This window comes from Myxine glutinosa, chromosome 12 (assembly GCF_964187855.1).
Source record: "Myxine glutinosa chromosome 12, kmMyxGlut1.1, whole genome shotgun sequence".
NCBI lineage: Eukaryota > Metazoa > Chordata > Myxini > Myxiniformes > Myxinidae > Myxine > Myxine glutinosa.
Window position 1 is genome coordinate 77,876,523 of NC_136272.1, and position 21,250 is coordinate 77,897,772.

Below are 21,250 nucleotides of genomic sequence, written 5' to 3' on the forward strand. Positions count from 1 at the left end.
AAATCTATGATTTGCGACGTGATTGTATATGGAATAACTAAGGGGACGACCTTTGACCTTTATACACAAACTGGAGGGTGATATTTACAACAAGCTTCATTACACTTACAACGATAATTAAAAAAAACACAACACAATTCTCAAATCCACAACAATATATATATATATATATATATATATATATATATATATATATATATATATATATATATATATATATATATATATATATATTGTTGTGGATTCGGAGGTCGGCGCTCCCATTATCAAGGGGGGGGGGGGGGGTTAGTCCCCTTGTCTTGTAAGCTGGCCGTCCCCCAATCCTGGAAGCTATGACGTCACTTCCGGTCGGTGGTAAGTAGGGTTGTAAGCCCAATTAGTCTTATTACCTAAGTACTACCACCGGCCGTAAGCGAGGAGATAACTCCCACCCGAGCCGCAGCGGTAATGGATTCGCCGAGCGAAGCGAGCTGCGACTCGGGCCGTTAACCATAGACTAAACCCGATTAAAGCGGTTCCTATCGTGCCACAGGTACTCAATTGAGAAGACGCAAACGATCGAATAAGAGAAAACCCAGAAAATAAGAAGAACAAAGAGTGGGTTTATTAATTATATACAAAAACCCAAAGAGGAAACGAAAGGGAAGAATGTACAGGGAGAAGAAGAAGAAGCAGGACACAGGGCAGGCGTATAAAATAACACCGCCATAGTTGGACTGAACGCCTTGGAGTGGAAAGCTCAATCGGCCATTCGTCACTCAGCGGATCTTAATCCGTGGCTGGGCCTCACGTGGCTGGGCCTCAGGAGATGGAATGGAGATATATCGGGTCTCAAAGTATCCACCGCCATTACCATGTTTGTGTTTGTGTGTGAGCGCATGCATGCACACATAACATGTGCGATATGTCACGCACAAGACGGGTCCACACAATACACCACTGCACAACACACTGGAAGGGCACTCGGTAGAGTGCATTCCTCCACCAGACTGAACAGTCCATGTTTTGTAGGCCGGATCTGGATTTGCACCTGAACCAAAATCTAATTGGCTTGTTCTTGTCACCTAAACAACTCATCCACCTAGTTACCCTGCGCTCGCAAAGCGAAACTCAGGGTTAAGCATTCGGGTCCGTCCGTACGTTGTACGTACGTACGTACATCGTACGACGTACGTGCGTGTCTGCATTTTAAAAATTCATTTTCTCAGCAATCGTTGGTCCGATTGACATGAAATTTTCACCATAGGAGGGGCTCCTCCTGTAGAATATTTTAGTGAATATTATGACGTCACAGATCACGTGGTACGGGCGCCATCTTGGAAAAACCAAAACACTTTGCACCTCTGTATCTCAAAAACCGCTGCACAGAAATAATTGAGACAGGTCTCATTGCAAAGAAATCTCCATGCGGAATAACATATGTGAATGATGACGTCATAGGTGCCGCAGTTATGACGTCATAATTCGACAAGTAAAAAAACTTTATCCGATCAGGATGAAATTTCTTAAGCATCTTCTCGGTATAAATTGATGCAGAAATAAAATTATAATGACGTTGTAGGTCACGTCGTTCGCACGCCATATTGTTTTGAGTGAAGAGCCTGAAAAACCACTAACATCCAATTTTCTCCGAAACGACTAAACAGATCGAGGCCAAACTTTGCAGGCAGAATCTCATACCCATGACGAACAAAAAAGTCAGCTAGAATGACGTCATGCGTCACATGGTTTCAGAGTTATGACGTTTTTAAGCATAAACTTTTAAAACCAAGCTCCTCCCTCATTTGTGATCCTATCGAGGGGAAACTTCACAGATGTGTTCAGCATATCAGTCTACTAAAATCACCTTTTGGAATTTGCGATAGGTCACGTGGTTTGGCAGATATAAATAATTAAACGAAAATATTTTTTTTTAAATTATAACTATTGAACCGCTTCATTGATCGACGTGAAACTTTATATTATAGTAGAGGTAATGAAGTGTAACATGTGTGCAAAATTTCAAGATGATTGGATGTACAGTCTGTAAGCTGGAAATTGTTATTGCGTGAAGAAGAAGTCTTCTATAGTGGTCATTTTGTTCACGGGGTCATTTTGACCTCAAATAAAATTCTGATTTCAGATTTGTCAATCGCTGAGGTATATTAATACATGACCAAAACAGATTTGGCGAAATTCCGACGATTTTTGACGAAAATATAACATTTGTGTATGCATTTCAGTAAAGTAAAGTGTGTGCCGTGTCAGCATTTTAAAAATTGAAACGTGCCTCATTGTAAATAACCCCATATGGGGAATCGGTGTTGTTAACGATGATGTCATTGGTGCCATAATTATGACATCATAATTCGACAGGGACAACACCTAGTCTGATCAGTTTGAAATGTATTGAGCATGATCTATGCAACAATCATTTAGAGAATATAAATTTATGATGTCATCGCTCACGTGGTCTGGCAGCCATATTGGATCAAAAAAATTGAAACGTTCAAAAATAGAAGAGTTGGCTCACACCAAGTTGACTGCGCAGGGTAAGTATTCTCTGAATACCATCTAGTTTAGTCATACGTTATCCATAACTTTTTTAAATATCATGTTATGCAGTATGTCGTTTTTCGCCCGATGTCTCAATGAAGAATCACTTAGAAATTAAATAAATCTCGTATCCGAATCCATATTCAGATCTTCACCAAAATCGAATCGATTAGTCCTTGACACACACACAACCTGTCCACCAGGTTTGGTCCAAATCCGTCCACAACCTTTTGAGATATCCTGCTATGTATATATAATTTGTGGCCCTGTCTGCCAATGGTGAAGAATCACTTAAAAAGTTATACTATCCGGATCTTCACCAAAGTCTAATCATTTCGTCCATGTCACATACATTACCTCTCTGCCAAATTTCGTTTGAATCCGTCCACAAATTTTTGAGATATCTTGTTCACAGACAGACAGACAAACAAACAAATAGACAGACGTGGGTGAAAACATAACCTCCATCCACCTTTTTGGTGGCGGAGGTAATAAAATACAACACGTGTTTACACAATACATGTGCACAACATGTACATATGCATACAACGCACAAAAACAATGTGTGCGTATAATGCACAGCACATGATGGCACACAAAACAAAACAAAACATGTCAAACCAAAACCAAAGCCAGACGTGTATGAAGCATAATCCTGCATGTATACATGCAGATCACCACCCATTCACGTGTGTGTGCTCATGCATGTGTGCATCATCGCCACCTGACTCCATCCTCTCAGGCCCTCCTCTCACTCAGGTACGCCAAAACTCAGCCCTCCCCCCTCCCCTCCCACTCGGGCCTGCCAAATATCAGGTCCACCTTACACCCAGATCCGCCAAATCTCAGGCCTCCCTTCCATTCAAGTCTGTCAAATCTCAGGCCCCCTTCCACTCGGGTCCACCAAATCTCAGGCCCCCTTTCCACTCTGGTCCACCAAATTTCAGGCCCCCTTTCCACTCATGTCCGTCAAATCTCAGGCCCCCTTTCCACTCGGGTCCATCAAATATCAGGTCCCCCTTACACTCAGATCCGCCAAATCTCAGGACCCCTTTCCACTCGTAACCGTCAAATCTCAGGCCCCATTTCCACTCGGGTCCACCAATCTCAGGCCTGCCTTACACGAGGGTCCACCAATACTCTTACAGCCTAATTGTGACCTTTACTTGATGCATAACCCCATTCCTAATGGTCGTTAACATTGTGTAATACTCTCCTGAGGGAAACTTGGAAAATAAATTGGACGTACCTACACATAGGCAGTGTATAGGCTAAGAGTCTCTAGTCCGCACACCTAATGGAAGTAAAAAATATTAAAACCAGTTATCCATTTCCATCAAGTCATGGCTGACATCTGGTGACATTCTTGAACAGGTTTCTTCAAACATCCCTATCTTGCACTGCTTTCCAAAGCTCTGGCAGAAGCAGCTTGGTTGTAGTCTTTACCCCATCCATCAGGCACATACAAGGTCTGCCGCTTCCTCCTCTTCCCTCAACCATATCAATGATGAATTGGATTGAATGATGAAACTAGAACGCCACTCAGTAGAGCGCATACTCCCGCCGTGGGTCAAGTTGGAATAGTACGATTTCACAAAAGTTTGAGGGAGTAGTTCAGTGACAACACAACACAAGACAACACAAGACAGGCACTGCACAGATATATATTTCGAATATATGGAAGATAATGTTACAAAAAAAAACAAGGCAATTTCACTTACATTTTCGGATTCAGCGTTCAATTATATATATGTGAGTGTATTTTGAGACATGTGTGACTTCAAATAAAATTGTAAGTCAGGCAAAACGTTCGTTTCATTCCTTAGGGATACAACATGTAAAACTGGCCCAAACGTGAAAACAAAACTCGCTCATTATAAGTCGTACAAGCTAATGCGACCACTCATTCTTCTGGGAAGAATCCCGTGCACATGCTGGTCACACCTATAACTCGCCTGTCTTTATAAGTTCATCAAATACTGACACCGCGATTGACATTTGCAGACGTAAATGTTGATATCTCTTCTGAGGTAAAAAAAAAAAAAACAGTTTTAAAGCATTATACGTATCAAACGATACATTTTATGAAACGGGGAAACCGAATACACACTTTGGTGGTTTTAAAATGACAGAATATGTCTTTATTAGTAAATAAAAAAAGAACCTTGAAGACGACGCTGCTAACAAAATACACCGCTCTAACGCATAACCACGAGTTTAAACTACATTTACAACAAATATGAAAACTATTTTCATATCACAATGTTAAATATAGAATATATAGAAGATAATGTTTAAAAAAAAATGAGCCCTATCTTCCAATGGTAAAAAATCCTTCAAAAAATTCCTGCATCTGGAATAATATCCTGAGCTTCACCAAAAAACTAATCAATAATTCTTCCTTATCCCAAGGGCAATCATCCCATCAACTTTCATCCAAATCCGTTCAGAACTTTTCCAGATATCTTGTTCACAAACACACACACACACACAGACACGATCGAATGCATAACTCCCTGGCGGGAGTAATGAATTCCCTCAACCATACCTCAATTGTCTTCATCAATGATCTCTCTGACTCTCTTGAAAATCCTCTCTATCTCTTTGCTGACGACTCCACTCTCTGCTGCTCCATTCCTCATCCCTCAGATCGGCAGTCTGCATTCTCCTCACTCTCTGCAGACATGGACAAAATCACAGACTGGTCAAACAAGTGGAACATGTCTTTCAATCCTGACAAATCTCACACTCTTATCAATTCTCTCCGAAAAGACCGACTGGACAACCCTCCGATCCACTTTCTGAATAATCCTCTCCAAGAAGTTCTGTCACTCAAGCTTTTGGTTCTCACTATTTGCCATGATCTTTCCTGGGAAAACCACATTTCCAAGCTGGCCTCCAAAGCCAGTCGCCGACTGGGCATCCTCCATCGTGCGAAGTCCTTCCTTGGCACACCTGAGCTCCTCACCACATACAAGGCTTTCATCCGCAGCTCAATGGAGTACTGCTCTCCCCTCTGGGCCTGTGCTCCTGCCTCACACCTAGCTCGGCTTCACGCTGTTGAAACCAAAGCTTTCAGAATCATTGGAATCTCCCGCGATGAAGCGAACTCCGAGGGCCTTTCACTCACTCACCGCAGGCAGGTTGGTGGGCTTTCTGTCTTCTACCGACTCCTCTCTGGCCTTGCCCCCCCAGCTCTCTCTGGGCTCTGTCCCACAAATATTCCTACAGGTCGCACAAGATCTGCCTGCAACCCTCTTATGGTTAAACTGACAAAATCAAGACTCTCTGCTCACCTTCACTCCTTCATTCCTCTTTTCTCCCGCCTCTGGAACAAACTCCCTCACTCTCTTCAATCCCACTCCACCCTCCAGGTCTTTAAAACAGTTGTTCACCACCATCTCTTATCTTCCCACATCCAAAACCTTGATCTTTTCTACCCCCGCTAATTTCACGCCAGATTCACTTTTTTGAAACACCAACTTCCTTCCTGGAAGTCCTTGCAGTGTCCTTGTGTTTTATACTTCTCCCACCCCTCCCCCCCTTCCCACGCCTCCTCCCCCCAAGCCCTCCCACAGATCTCCCGATGTCCCTGCTCTCAAATGTTGTGTTTGTGTGCTTCCCCTTCTTTCCCCATCTTGTCTACCTCTACCCTTATTATATGTTTTGTGTGTCTGTTTGATTTTTTTGTGTGTGATAAATGTTAGCTCTTTCACGAGCCTCGATCCTGTATCCAAAAATAATAATAATAATAATAATACCCAGCATGGTTGACTTCTCCAGACTTTCATTTTCTGGATGCATGATGCATTCAGCCAAATAATGACAGTTTCTGTTTTAGTGTCAGTGCCTCTAATGGACATGGTGATGTAATTTCTTCTGGTACAGCACTGATTTGTTGTTCTTCTTGCAGTCCATGGAATTTTTAACATTCGTCCCTTGATGTAACACAATACATCCATTCACGCTAGGCCGTGCACAAAACCTCTCGAGGCGCTCTGCTCTTCCCCTCTCTCCCCCGTATATTGGTTAGAAGCAAACGGCGAGCGAACGGATGTTATCCAGTCTCTTAAACGGAAAGAATTGCTTCATCTCCAACACCACATTTCAAAACTGTTAACCTTATTCCTTTATTTTTCACTGTCAACGACTCACATGCATAGATTGCAACTGGACAAAGCAGATTAATTCACCAGTCTTCTCTGGGTTTGACTTGTCTGGGAGTTGAGAAGATTTGAGCATTTTTAGGTTTAAATGAAGACCAGCTTTTTCACTTTCCTTGTTCTCACTGTGCTTAGTACTATTTGTTGGTTTGTTGTGCCTTTATTTCCTCTGCATAATGGATAATTCCGATTGCCGTAACCTAATGCTATCTGTGTGCATGCGATGGTGTTGGATAGAATGTAATTGTTAATGCAAGTTGGTCGTAGTACACCGCATGACACCTCAAACATATCAGTGTAGTACCTAAGTGTCAGTGTAGTACCTAATAATAATCGTGTTGCCATGAAATGATTTGTCTAAAACTGGTTCTTTGCTCAACCCTCACAGGCACATTCGTGATCCGGGTCACGGCACATGATGCCGATGACCCCATGTACGGGAGTAGCGCTAAGGTGGTGTACAGCCTTGTGGAGGGACATCCATACTTTTCTGTTGACCCAGAAACAGGTAACAGCACATAATATTGTTATGAATTTTGGGGTAGAGTGATATATAGATCAGGTAGATCTGTGTAGGTATCATGCTCCGATTATCGTGATAGGGAACCTCACATGTAATAAGTTTTTCAGGCGGTTTGTTCATGTAAGTGTATCTTTGTGATTATACAAGGATGATTCTTGTGCTAACTAGAGTAGGGATTATGCTAAATCCCCTGTGTGTGAGACCTGTGATCTATCCTTTGTCCTGTATGGCACTACACCAATAGACACTAGACAGGCCCATTAGCATACACACGAATTAAATTCCCCCCCCCGCCCCCCCCACAATACAACTCACAAGAGTAGTGCAGGCAGGAAGCACCCACGCATTACGCCAGCATGGCGATGGAACATCGAGCAGGCAGGCAATGGACACGCCCGGAGGGGCAGCGATTGGATGAGACACCACCAATAGGGAGACGAGGCAGGATGAAGCCCGCTGATTGGTGGAGGGAGGGGCAAGAAGCTTCCCTCAGATTGGTGGAAGAAAGGCCAGAGTAAGGAAGGACTCGTGATTGGTCAAGGCAGGGGCAAGTAAGAAGCGGCACGCTGATTGGTGGAGAGGACAGCTGACATAACACGGCGGGCGATAAAAGAACTCGCTGGCCGGCGTCTCTCCCCTCTCGTTTTTGGATCCCTTGGCCTGGACCTCATTCGCTCCTGCCCTCACGATTCCTCTGCTCCGACCTCTTGCCCTCATGCCTTCCTTCACCCTCGACCCTCTCTTCCTTCTGATCCGAACGTTGGGTGCATCGCAGTTCAGTGCCGAATTTGTGAAAACATTGCATGGCAGAGCAAGCGGGCTGCACGCTCGTTCGCTTCGTGCGGCAAGGCCTGGCAGCGTGCGAACAAGGGAGGCCTAGTTCCCGCCAACGACCGGGCAGTTCCCACCAATGCAACAGACGTCTTTTGGCGACCCTGACGAGACCCCACAAGCCGCTTGCAGCTAAGTGCACTAAATAATCACCATTCCTTTTCAACGTTATTTTATCCCTCCATCTGTGTTCAAGTCTGGTGTGGGGATCCCAAATTAGGTTTTAGTTTTTTATCGTCGCGTTTCCTTGTCCCGGCATTCCGTTAAAATTAATCTTTTCATTATTTTCCCCTGTACATTTTACATCGGCTTTCGCTTGAGTTTATTTCCTGCAGGTTTTGAAGACTGCCCGGCGAGATCGTGTCAGGTAAAAGCTTCCAGCTTCTTCTTCCTCTCTCTTCCTCTCGCGCATATATAGTGAAATCCGTATTTGAACTGAACGCCTTTGGAGTTAAAGCTGGCTTTGGCTATCCGTGATTTCCCGGTCTTCACCGAGGGGAATCACACGGAAATATAGTACACCAGCACACCAAATTAGAAATTGTATGATCCATACAAATAACTGTCACATATTCACATGTATTTTTTTGGATGTTTTCATTGTTCTAATTTTAACATTTAATATATTCGCATGAGGGTTGTTCAATAAGTTATGTGGCTGCAGGATGGCCTAGAGGTACTCACCTAAGCTGTCTAGCCTGGGTTTTAATCCCAGCCGGCTATAATAAACTGCTGTTTCACAGGCAGGGTGATTCATAAATATGTTGAGGTCGTTGTATTGTGTTGAGGAACACAAACTCATACATACATGGGAATAATTATTTCTAAGCTACACAATCCTAATCCACGAAGCCACTTCCACAACAATATATAAAGGCAGATTTGATTTTAATTTTTTTCTCACAAGTTTTTTTTTTTTTTTTTTTGTATACTGAATCGAGGCTCGTGGAAGAGCTAACATTTATTTCACAAACAAATCAAAGTGTTACAATATCCTCCATAATTCATGGAAATCCCTAGCCTGGTGTTGGCTTAGCGGTTAGGGTGCAGGCTTGGGATACCTAGGATCCTGGGTTCGAATCCTGGTCGATCGCTAAATTAACACCAGGGGGGTTGACTCAGCCTGTCATCCCTCCGAGGTCGGCAAATTGAGTACCAGCTTGCTGGGATGAATGATCTCGGTGTGTACCCCGATTTAGAATAGGTACACCGCATTCCTGTGCATCGTAAGAGGCGACTAAGGTTTGGCATCAGGAAGGGCATCCGGCCATAAAAACATTGCCTCAAACAGGGAACTGTAGGAGCTATGCTCCAACGTAAATCGGAAGAATGGACGCGACAAAAAGCTGGAATTCGTCCGAGTTTCTTTATTGTGTCAAATCAACTCGGGTACTCTGAAAAGCCCGTTTATCGGGCAGCAATATATATACACATTATCCCGGAGCGTTTGCCCGGGAAAGGCGAGAGGGGGCGTGCCCGGGCGTCCTGGACGAGGCCTGGCAAGTCGAGAGCGGGCATGCCCGGGCGTCCCTGATGAGCCCGGCATGGTGATCGCTCCGCGTCCTCGGTAGGTGCAAGGCGATTGTGTATACCCAGCGGTAGCCGCTACAGAACCATGATTGTCATGGGGCCCGCAAGGCTAACCCCCGCTCCAGTGGGAAAAATGGCCTTAAAACGATCATTCATTCATTCAATTCATGGAAATCCCAAAGAAAGTGTTTTTTAGTTTCCTTTCATAATGATTGACATTGTGTCACTTCTAATTTGATACATTTTCTATTGGACCCAGACTTTTTCTCTCATTCTGTGATAAACCACGAATACACCTGCAAAAAAATGCAAATACACCCACTAAAATAATGTTGAATCGCGTGGTTGCACATGAAAGCCGCTTTATATGCGTTGTTGTTGTTGTTGTTGCTTTGTATGCAGCCTGTGGCTGCTGGTTGCATAATTTTTCTGGAAGTGCGTTTGTGCCACTGATGCAGTGCCGCAATTGCCAGTGAGCTGGTATTCGATTTGCCGACCTTGGAAGGATGACAAACTGAGTCAACCCCGCTGACATTAATTCAGCGATCGACCGGGATTCAAACTCAGGATCCGAGGATCCCAAGCCTGCACCCTAACCGCTAAGCCAACACCAGGCGTTTTTATATGCATGACACGTGGAAGATGCTTTTAGAACTTTTATGTGCATACCTGGTGGGAAATAGTTTATGCGTGGCTGGAAGTGGGTTTATACATGATGCCTGGAAGATGCTTTTGGAAGTTTCACGTGTGCAGCTGGTGGGAGATTTTTGTTTTGTGCCCACGGAAAACCGCACATATGCGGGGCACAGGGCCGTGAATGTAGAAGCAGGTTATATTTTATCAACCGCAAATACCCCCACAAAAAATACGAATACGCGTAGTGCAAGGCCGTGAATGTCGAAGCAGGTCAGAAAAAACGCAAGTATGCCCACAAAAAGAATGTAGAATCGTGTGATTGTGCAGTACAGTGGCTTTATGTGTGACCGTATAACTACTTTATATGTGTGAGAGATGCTTTTAGAACTGCAATGTGCACAACTGGTGGGAAATGGTTTGTGCATGGCTGGAAGTGGTTTATGTGTGATGCCTGGAAGATGCTTTAAGAAGTGTCATGTGTGCGGCTCGTGGGAGAGGTATTTTTTTTCTGTGCCCGCGGGTCGCAAATGTAGAAGCAGGTCGTATTTTATCAACCGCAAATATGCGGGGTCCACGAATACGCCGGGTCAGCGAATACGCCGGGTCTGCAAATATGCGGGGTCCACGAATATGCCGGGTCCGTGAATGGTGGGATCACAAATGTTGGGGTCCGACTGTATTGTAATTTTTTATGTGAATACTTCAAAAGTTATAAAATAAAACCATTGGTTGTATTCGAAATGGTTGATAGGCAACACTAACCTTATGATTGGCAGGCAGGGTTTATAATTCCAAGTCTCTGTTTCCGACTTTGGAAGGATGACAGACTGAGTCAACCCCGCTGACATTAATTCAGCGATTGACCGGGATTCAAACTCAGGATCCTAGGATCCCAAGCCAGCACCCTAACCGCTAAGCCAACATCAGGCGTTTTTATATGCATGACATGTGGAAGATGCTTTTAGAACTTTTATGTGCATAGCTGGTGGGAAATAGTTTATGCAAAATTGGAGGAAGACCCTTGCGTGAGCAGGCCGTTGGTGCTCCTATGTTTGGCAGTGAGGACCCTGGAAGCAGTGACAGAAAGAGAGTGGCAATTATATGTGTGGGAAAATTGCATGTTCAGTCAGGTCGCCCAGATAGCTCAGATGGCAGAGCCCTGGTACGGTTCACCAGAAGGACCTGGGTTCGATTCCTGGTCTGAGTGTGTAATTGTTCCACATATGACAATTAATATATATATATATATTATATATATATATATATATATATATATATATTGTTACATTTGTAGGGGGTAGGCAATGAATACCTAAGAGCCAGGTAGAATTGTATAGGTAGTGTGCTACGACTGTCATGAATAACAAGAACCCCATGTACCATAATTAGGAAATTTGTTTCGACTGGATGTCATGTAAGCACGTATCTTCATTCCCATCATGAGGGGTGGGGTTATGTTAATTAGTTAGGGATCATGAGTAATTAATCCCCTGTATGTAATGGCCTCTGTTTATTTTTCCTCTGTTCCTTATGACAACGCAGCACACACACAAGCTAAGAAATCACGCATTTATAACACTAAATAAAAGTGACCAGAACAATACATTGAACAATACCGCTGGTGCTGCCAGCAGCCACATCACCACATCAAGCAGGCAGGGTGTTAGACCACGCCCCCGAAGAGCGGTGATTGGACAGGACACCAAGAGCGATGAGATGGCACTAGTTGATAGGAGCGGACACACAGACGTCGTAGGATGATGTCAGAGCCTTGAGTACAAAGGAGTTGGAGGGCAGACATTTTGTTGTCTTGACTTCCTCTCGTTTGCTGGGTTTGGTGGCGAACGGTCATGCTCCCGACATTTTGACCTCTTCCTTTTGTGTGATTGGATTTGATCGAGGGCCACCACCGTTCTTGCTGTCTCTTCTTGGCTGTCTCTCATCTTCTGGCTTTGGTGGTGAGCGGTGACGATTTCATATCTCGCTTTGCTTCGGGATTTCACAGCGAGCGGTCGAAGTTCATAGCGCTCCTACGCGAGGGGGATTCATTGACGAGCACGTGAACATTTTGTAGTGCTCTTGTGCTGGGGATGTTGGAGGTCTGGACAATCGGGAGGACGAGTGCGGCTGAGCAAACGAGGACGTGCAGAGGCCTTTTTCCCACCATGGCCAGTGCCGCATCTGGATTGCGTGCCCGGGGCCTGGGCGATTCCTGACGAGGTTCAAGAGCAGCTCAGAGCTAATTGCCATGAAACAAACACACATTTTTACTTTCGTTCTTTTATATTTCCCTTTGTGTGTACTCGAGTCTGTTGGGGACGTCCCGTTTAGGAATCGCATTTTGCCCTGTTTTATTCTGTTACCGGCATTTTCTTTAATAAAGCCGGTATTTTTGTACATTTTGATTTGCTGTCGGTTTGAGTTCATTGTTGCAGGTTCGAAGACTGCCGGTGGACCCGTGAAGGTAAGTGCTCATGGCTCTTCTCCCACTTTTCCCCCCGCGCGTATAATGAAGGTCCGCCATTGGATTGAACGCCTTGGGGTTAAAGCTCGTTTGGTGATCCGTGTCGCCCTGCGGTGTTCACTACAGGGCAGACACGACAATATATAACTGTGAGAAATAGCAGACACCCCACAATATGAGTAGGGTTGGCAATTGGGATGAGGTAGGAAAGTAGGGAAATCGGTGGCATATTTTTAGTCTTCATCCTACATGTAATTGCCAAGTATTTTGAATAAGGCCCTTCCTCTCCTCCATCAGTCAGAAACTGTGCACCACATTTTCTCGATGCCTTTCATTGATGTTAAATATCCTCTTCTGCGAATACAGCAAAATAATGCTCATCGCTTGGTGCCTGGTGTTGGCTTAGCAGTTAGGGTGCCGGCTTGGGATCCTATAGATCCTGGGTTCGAATCCCGATTGATCGCTGAATTAACGCCAGGGGGTTGACTCAGCCTGTCATCCTTCCGTGGTCGGCAAATTGAGTACCAGTTCACTGGTAATTCCCTGTGTCGCAAGGAGCGACCAACAGGGTTGGCGGCAGGAAGGGCATCCGGCCATAAAACATTGCTTCAAAAAGGGGACCAAGGCGCCCAAAAAAGGCCAACCCCTGCTCTGCAGGGAAAAATGGCCTCTAAAGGTGGTTCTTTTTGTTTTTCCTTGGTGCAGAGTAGTGGAATATTTTCATAAACAGAACAAAGTCTTATGGCGACCCTCAAAGCATGGTCCTCATGAAGCTTGTATTTATTTATTTATTATTTTGTATACAAGATCGAGGCTCTTGAAAGAGCTAACATTAATCACACATAAAGTCAAACCGACACAAAAAACATATAATAAGGGGAGTGGTAGACAAGATGAGGAGAGAGGGGGAAGGACACAAACACAACATTTGAGAGCAGGGACATCGAGAGATCTGTGGGAGGGAGAGGGCTTGGGGGGAGGTGGGAGAGGTATATAACATATGGACACTGCACGGACTTCCAGGAAAGGAGTTGGAATTTCAAAAAAGTCGATCTGGGGTGAATTAGCAGGGGTAGAAAAGATCAAGGTTTTGTATGGGGGAAGATAAGAGATGGTGGTGAACAGCTGTTGTAAAGACCTGTAGGGAGGAGTGGGATTGAAGAGTGAGGGAGTTTGTTCCAGAGGCGGGAGAAAAGAGGAATGAAGGAGTGAAGGTGAGCAGAGAGCCTAGATTTTGGCAGTTTAACCATAAGAGGGTTGCTGGCAGATCTTGTGCGACCTGTAGGAATATGTTGGGGACAGAGCACAGAGAGAGCTGGGGAAGCAAGGCCGGAGAGGAGTCGGTGGAAGACAGAAATACCACCAACCTGCCTGCGGTGAGTATTGGGTAAGATGATGATATTGATCATTACGTGACTGTAGCTCTATCTTGAGATGCACTTTACTGCAACACTGACGTCGACCCGAGCGACACCACACACATTGATGAATGACTCTGCCTGTGAAACACCAGGATGGCAGTTTATAGCTGGGTCGAGATTCAAACCCAGACTAGAAAGCTTGTGTATCTCTAGTTTAGACCATCTTGCCAGCCGCTACAGGAAGTGTCTTATCATAAATATGCATTCCTCTTGTCGATATGTTGCCCTACTTCCTTCTATCAGATCATAAACCAGGCCTAGTTGGCTCTTACGTGAACCTTGACCTCAGTATATATTTTAAAATGACAATTTAAATTTATAATCATGCATGACTCAGAAAAGTTAGAATTCTACTGATGAGCAGAGACCATATTAATGAAGGTATTTTTTGTCTATAAATCAAATAATATTCTCTTCTCGAAACATTTTAAATCCGATTGTACTCCAACAACCACTGTACATATTCGGGAATATGTTTTGGTGGCATTAATGTATAGATAACTTCAACTCCATATCAACTTCAACTCCATATTGGAACAAACTCCCTCACTCTCTTCAATCCCACTCCACCCTCCAGGTCTTTAAAACAGCTGTTCACCACCATCTCTTATCCTCCCCCATCCAAAACCTTGATCTTTTCTACCCCCGCTATTTTCCCACACCTCCTGCCCCCAAGCCCTCTCCCTCCCACACTTCTCCCTGCTCTCAAATGTTGTGGTTGTGTGCTTCCCCTTCTCTCCCCATCTTGTCTTCCGCTCCCTCTTTTTGTATATTTTGTTTGTCTGGTTGATTTGTTTGTGAATTAAATGTTAGTTCTTTCACGAGCCTCGATTCAGTATACAAAACAAAACAAAAAACTTGCAATGTTCAAAAAAATTCTCTCAATAATGCACAACCAACAAAGTTCGATGCACCGATTAAGGCAATAAAAGAATGAAATAATGTCTCATTTCTGCAGGAGAAATTAGAACAACACAGGCTGGCATGGACCGGGAAGCACGTGACCATTATCAGGTTGTGATCCAGGCCAAGGACATGTGGGGAAAGCGTGGAGGCCTGACCGGGATAACTACCATTGCAGTAACTCTCACAGACATCAATGACAACCCACCTCGCTTTACGAACAGTAAGAGCACCTTGCACCTTGCCTTCAGTCACAAACTGTGTGCAGTTGAAGCAGATTAATCAATCAAGGTGTTTGCCATTTATCGACAGCAACGTTCGAACTCCAAGTCAGAGAATCCACCCCGGTCTTTTCCACCATCGGAAGGGTTAAAACGACGGATGCGGATGTTGGTGAAAATGCCATGGTCACCTACAACATTCTACCCTCCCAATCCGCCAAATTATTTGATATAATAACTGACCCGGACACACAAGAGGGAGTTATCAAACTGGCAAAGGTAACAAATTTTAGTCTTGGCACAATCTTCATCGATAACGTCAGACCAAATTCGATGGCTCAGCAGGCAAATTGATGGCCGTGTGTCTTTTGTGGCAGCCTTTGGATTACGAGGCCCGGTCGGTGCACGCGTTGCGTGTGGAAGCCGTGAACACGTTAGCACTGCGGGGCCCGGCACGTTTGCTGGCGAAGGACGAGGCCAGTGTCCGTGTGCTGGTGCTCGATTCCAACGAACCTCCTGAGTTTGATCGGCGTGGCTACGAGATGCGGGTCGCCGAGAACGTGCCTGTTGGAACTCTCGTTGGGACCGTCTCGGCAAAAGACCCCGATGCAGCCAATATTCATGTCAGGTACTCGATGCGGTCTACTTTTTATGCCTCCGCCCCCAAAGGTGTCTGTCTGATTGATTGAGCCAAAACTTTCGGGGTAGGAGTGACACCCATGTATAATGTTTTTATGACGATTGTGACGTCAAAGGTCATGTGGTATGGCAGCCGTATTGGATTAAATGCAAATAATTAAAAAATATTTCTCGGAAACCGCTCAATGGAAAAATTTGAAACTTGGCACATTGTCAAGTACTCCCAATGGGGAACAAAGGCATGATAGTGATGACATCATCGGGGAAGTGGTTTACCAGCCATAAATGTTTAAATCGAATGCCTTATCCTAAAAATCTGAAATTGCATGCACAAGATCTATAACCCATTTGTATTGAAATATTAGATTTATGACATCACAGGTCTCATGGTTTAGCAGCCATGTTGGATTTAACCTCAAACCTTTCAAAAAATCTCCCAAACCACCGTAGCAATCGACTCGAAACTTTATGTACTGTATGTCATCGACTCGGCATGGCGATTAAATGTTGATCACGAAAACGTCATCGGTCACATGGTGTGGCAGCAATAATGAAGGGAAATATTAAATAATTATATCCCAGAAACCGCTTACCCGATCGATGCAAAACTTTACAAATCTCGTCCATCACCATTGCTGCATATCGTTGGAAAATGCTAACATTGTAGTGTCACATTGTTTGTCAGCCATCTTGGATAGAAAAACGAACCTTATCCGAACAACACGAATCTTCCCAAAGTGTACATTTTTGATGTCATATGTCACGTGGTTTGGCAGCCATATTAGCTTGAAAGTCAAAATTTTTAAAAGCCCCTTCTCCAAAACTGCTTCACCGATTGATATGAAACCTGTCATGTCTGGTAAAAATGTGGTAATTGAGAACAGCTGAAGGGATTTAAGTCAAACTTGTTTATTTTTAGAGCAGTCAACGAGGGCATCTACCCATTGTCACAGTCAGGGACTATGTGGAGGCATATTGGCAACGCAGTCGAATTGCTCTAGTTATCCATTGAACAAGAGTTAACTTGTATAAAAATTGAAAGGTGTTGACTGCATATGTCACTAACTTAATCCTGATATTTGTGAATAACCATGTGCCATGAATGCAAAGTTGTGGACATCTTTCAACAAGTAAATTTATTAACCAGAGTCAATGGCATTGTGATTGGAGCGTCCACTCTGAGTCCATTTGCACAGAGGATAAATTTGCTTACCCTGGTTGTCATGTTAAAAAAATGGTAGTCTAAATGCTGCTTCCTCGTTTAAAGGTCAGCATTTAGAGGATAGAGCATGGCCATCATACCCCGTGGGTCAGCATCCCCTGATTAGTGGGACTTGTGGTGGAGAAGAGAAGAAATTTCTCCTTGCTTCCCGCACTGAGGAGAGAACATCACAACATGGCAATACTGGTACCCAGAGTGCTCTGAGAAATTGCATTGCTTCTCCCAAAGTTCCCACCAGCTACGTTGTTCTGGTTTGTTCTGGTCAGGTGCATTGTTGTCTCATATATCTGTCTGCTGTGCGTTTTGTCTCATATATCGTGTCTCATATACCTGTCTCATATATTTGTGTAACATGAGCCTAATGCTCCTCCATGAGCCTAAAACGATGAAAAAATATAAAATCAATTGTAAATCATCGTGTGTCGTTACCTCCCGATGTGTACCCTGGTTTAGAATAGGTACACCGTATCCCTGCGTGTCGTAAGAGACGACTAAGAGGGTTGGCGTCAGGAAGGGCATCCGGCCATAAAAATATTGCCTCAAAAAGAGAACCATGACAATTACAACTACATATGGGCAGGGTGCAGCCCGAAGTGGAGATCGGTTTCTGAGGTTTGGGACATGGAATGTAGGGACAATGACAGGGAGATCAGGAGAAGTGGTGGAAGTATTGGTCAGAAGAAGAGTGGACATATGTTGTGTGCAAGAGACGAGATGGAAGGGAAGTGGTGTGAGAATGTTGAAGGGCAGGCAGGGACAGACTAAGGACTAAGGTGATGGCAAGTGGTAAAGCATGTGGTGAGGTGGAAAGAACTGGGAAGTGGCCCTGTGCTGTGTGCAGGAAGGGTGTCGGAGTGAACTCCATTCAGTGTACAATGTGCGCTGAGTGGGTTCATCAAAAATGTAGTGGTTTGAGAGGGTCATTAACCAGTGTGGCAGCTACATTCAAATGCAAGGTGTGCACACAGGGAGCTGCAGATGGAGGAAATGTTGAGGTGAAGCTGGAAGGTGTGAAAACATTTTGCTACCTCGGAGACATGCTGAATGGAGAAGGTGGATCAGACTCGGCAACGGTTGCTGGAGTGAGATGTGCATGGAAGAAGTTTCGGGAACTGAGTGGCGTGCTGATGAGGAGGGGAGTGTCGTTGAAGCTGAAGGGAAAGGTGTATGCTGCATGTGTGAGAAGTGTTGTGATTTATGGGAGCGAGACATGGGTCATGAATGTAGAGCAGCAACGAAGGCTGGAAAGGGTGGAAATGCGAATGGTTCGGTGGATGTGCGGAGTATCGTTGAGAGAGAGGAAGACAAATGATGAATTGCGAAAGATGATGGGAATAGAGCCTGTGATTGATGCTGTGAAGAGGAACAGGTTGAGATGGTTTGGTCATGTGTTGAGGAAGGATGAAAGTGACTGGTTGAGAAGAGTGATGGAAATGAATGTAGAAGGAAGTAGAGGACGGGGAAGACCGAGAAAGACTTGGCTAAGATGCAGAAAATAGGGCAAAATGGAGAAGATTGTCACATGGACCGCAAGGCTAACCCCCGCTCTAGCAGGGAAAATGGCCTTAAAATGCATGTTGTTGTTGTTGTTGTTGTTGTTGCTGTTGTGTGCCGTTACCGAGGCTAAATTCCCTGCTCGAGATTATCTACATAATTCATGATGGGCCAAATGGCCTCCTGATTGACCTTATATTTCCTTCTTTCATGGCAAAGGTTACTCGTCTGCAATTTTCATTCTCAAAAGTTATTGAAGGGGTAAATTGAGAAGTTGAGAATTGAAAAGGACTCCATCATGGAAATGCTTTGTTAATGCTTATCTGACATTTTAGTTTTAACATGAAACCTCATTGGAAAAAGTTCCAATGCAATCCTCATGTTTTAAAAAAAGCTGAAATTTGAAGAATGCTCAATGTCCCTTGCATGGGCGGCGTTAGTCATTTAGGGGAACCATGCAAAACGCATTAATTGTCTAGTATGGCCCCTGTGCGCCCTTACAATTTGTCATGCTAAAATACGCAATTTGGCATCCGTCTGTCTGACCAGAGCCTCCGTTAGGCGCCCACGGAGCCCGCAGCCACTCGGGGCCACCCACAAATAGGGGCCTCCCACATCAGCTAAAGCATCTTTAAAAAAAAAAAAATCCAGTTGTGCAACATAGACGTTTCCAATAACACAATCTTGCATGCCGACCGGCTCCCAAGCGCTTCACTGATGGGTTTAATCAAGGACATCATGTTGCACTTCACAACCACATGGTATACCTATCTGTAAATCTCAATTCTCAATGAGGATGAAAAATACAGTGAAACACGCCAAAACTGGCCCTTTTGTGGCAGAGTTGTTGTTGTTGTTGTTGTTTAGGTGCTCCTTCCGTATTCGTCACGCTTTATTCTAAAATCTTAAATGATTCCGACCACCACACATTAAACATCTTCTTCATCCACTTCAGAAAGATAGACAGACTTTTAAAATAGAACCCTGTATCTTTATGTTTAAACAGATATTGATTTTTCCAAGTTTTCTGCAGCTCAGTTTCTGAGATATAAAGATTTGTTTTGTATTTTTGGTCATTGCGATTTTTAAGGTAAATTTTTATTTTCATATCCCAATAGAACCTGAGAGTCAATTCCTAAGTCAGATCTGATTTGATTTGCCTTAATTCATATATTTGATGTGCCTTAATGCAAAAAAACCCATTTCTTTCTTCGATGATTCATTCTTGAGTACAACAAACAACAACAGGCATCTTAAGGCCATTTTCCCTGCTAGAGCGGGGGTTAGCCTTGCGGGCCCCATGACAATGTTCTCCATTTTGCCCTATTTTCTGCATCTCCCCTTGTTAACCCCCTTGCCCGCATTTCTTCTTCCACCATCTTTAGCCAAGTCTTTCTCGGTCTTCCCCGTCCTCTACTTCCTTCTACATTCATTTCCATCACTCTTCTCAACCAGTCACTTTCATCCTTCCTCAACACATGACCAAACCATCTCAACCTGTTTCTCTTCACAGCATCAATCACAGGCTCTATTCCCATCATCATTCGCAATTCATCATTTGTCTTCCTGTCTCTCAACGATACTCCACACATCCACCGAACCATTCGCATTTCCACCCTTCATTGCTGCTCTATGGTCATTCTAGACTACGGATTTTTATGTTAAGAAAATAGGCCTTTTATGTTTTGAAAAGCGGAATTTTTTTTTTTTAATGTGAAAAAATCCCGAAATATTTTTTTCCCCCGTTTTATTCATTTTTTATTATTACCAAGTTTTTCAGAAATCAGTCAAAAAAAGAACAAAAAATGGTAAGCTTTTTCCTGCACAACATTAAGCACTCTGGGGTAGTAAACAGGTAAAAAATGACGTTCAGGTACCTTTATTGCAACCGCATTGTTTGATAAGTAGAGGACTAGAAGAAATTGACAAGACCCTTTTAGGAACGGTTAAAGTAGGTGTTTGAAATCATTATCTTGGTAATGTTCTCCTTGGTGAGGCGGTGTCGGTGGTCGGTGAGGACGTTTCTGTAGACGGAGAAGGACCTTTCCACGTCGACGCTGACGATGGGGCAGTACCTCAAGAGGGGGATGTCGGCAAGCTTGACTCCAGCCGGCACACCAACCTCAGATCCGTGCTGATCTCCATCCAGGATCAAAGCCACTGTCCTCAGCACACCAATGTCGGGATTGCGCTGCAGCACCGCCTTGAACTTGGTGAGCAGGATCTCCTTACGGCAGCCTCGGATCTTTTCGAGCTCCTCCTTGGCCTGATCAAGGAGCTGGAAGGCCTTGGCCAGCTCCATGCCGGCCTCCTCCAGCTGCTTAAGGATCTTCGGGATGAACGACACGTGGGCATTTAAGAAGACCAAACTGAGCTTGATGTCCGCCTTTCCGAACAGGTCCTTGGCACTCCGGATTGCCATCGCGTCGTCATCGTTCAGCTGGTCCACAATGTCCTTGACGGCCTCGAAGTGCTCGGCGTAAAACACCGCGGCGTCGAGCCACGTCCCCCACCGAGTCAGAATGGGCTCCGGGGGGAGAGAAAGATTGGGCTGCTGCTCCTTCCAAAAGACAACACGCGACGGGGCTTTGACGAACACCTTCTTCGTCGTGGCAATCAGGTCGTTGACGTCCTTGAACATTTCTCGGACTGTCTCGCAGACATGGTA

The 21,250-nt window shown here is 44.4% G+C and overlaps 1 protein-coding gene across 2 annotated transcripts in view; it reads left to right on the plus strand.

The window, feature by feature from the left end:
* The window catches only part of LOC137437536 (cadherin-18), a 116,736-nt gene that overhangs the window by 83,949 nt on the left and 11,537 nt on the right, over positions 1-21,250 (plus strand). Inside the window, exons 4-7 of one of the 2 annotated variants that reach the window (XM_068131935.2) lie at positions 7,087-7,206; positions 15,062-15,229; positions 15,319-15,506; positions 15,605-15,855. In XM_068131935.2, the coding sequence (XP_067988036.1) occupies positions 7,087-7,206; positions 15,062-15,229; positions 15,319-15,506; positions 15,605-15,855 (727 nt within the window). Of the gene's footprint in view, positions 1-7,086; positions 7,207-11,488; positions 12,683-15,061; positions 15,230-15,318; positions 15,507-15,604; positions 15,856-21,250 lie in introns of those variants that run through there. The other variant, XM_068131936.2, reaches the window with a different exon arrangement.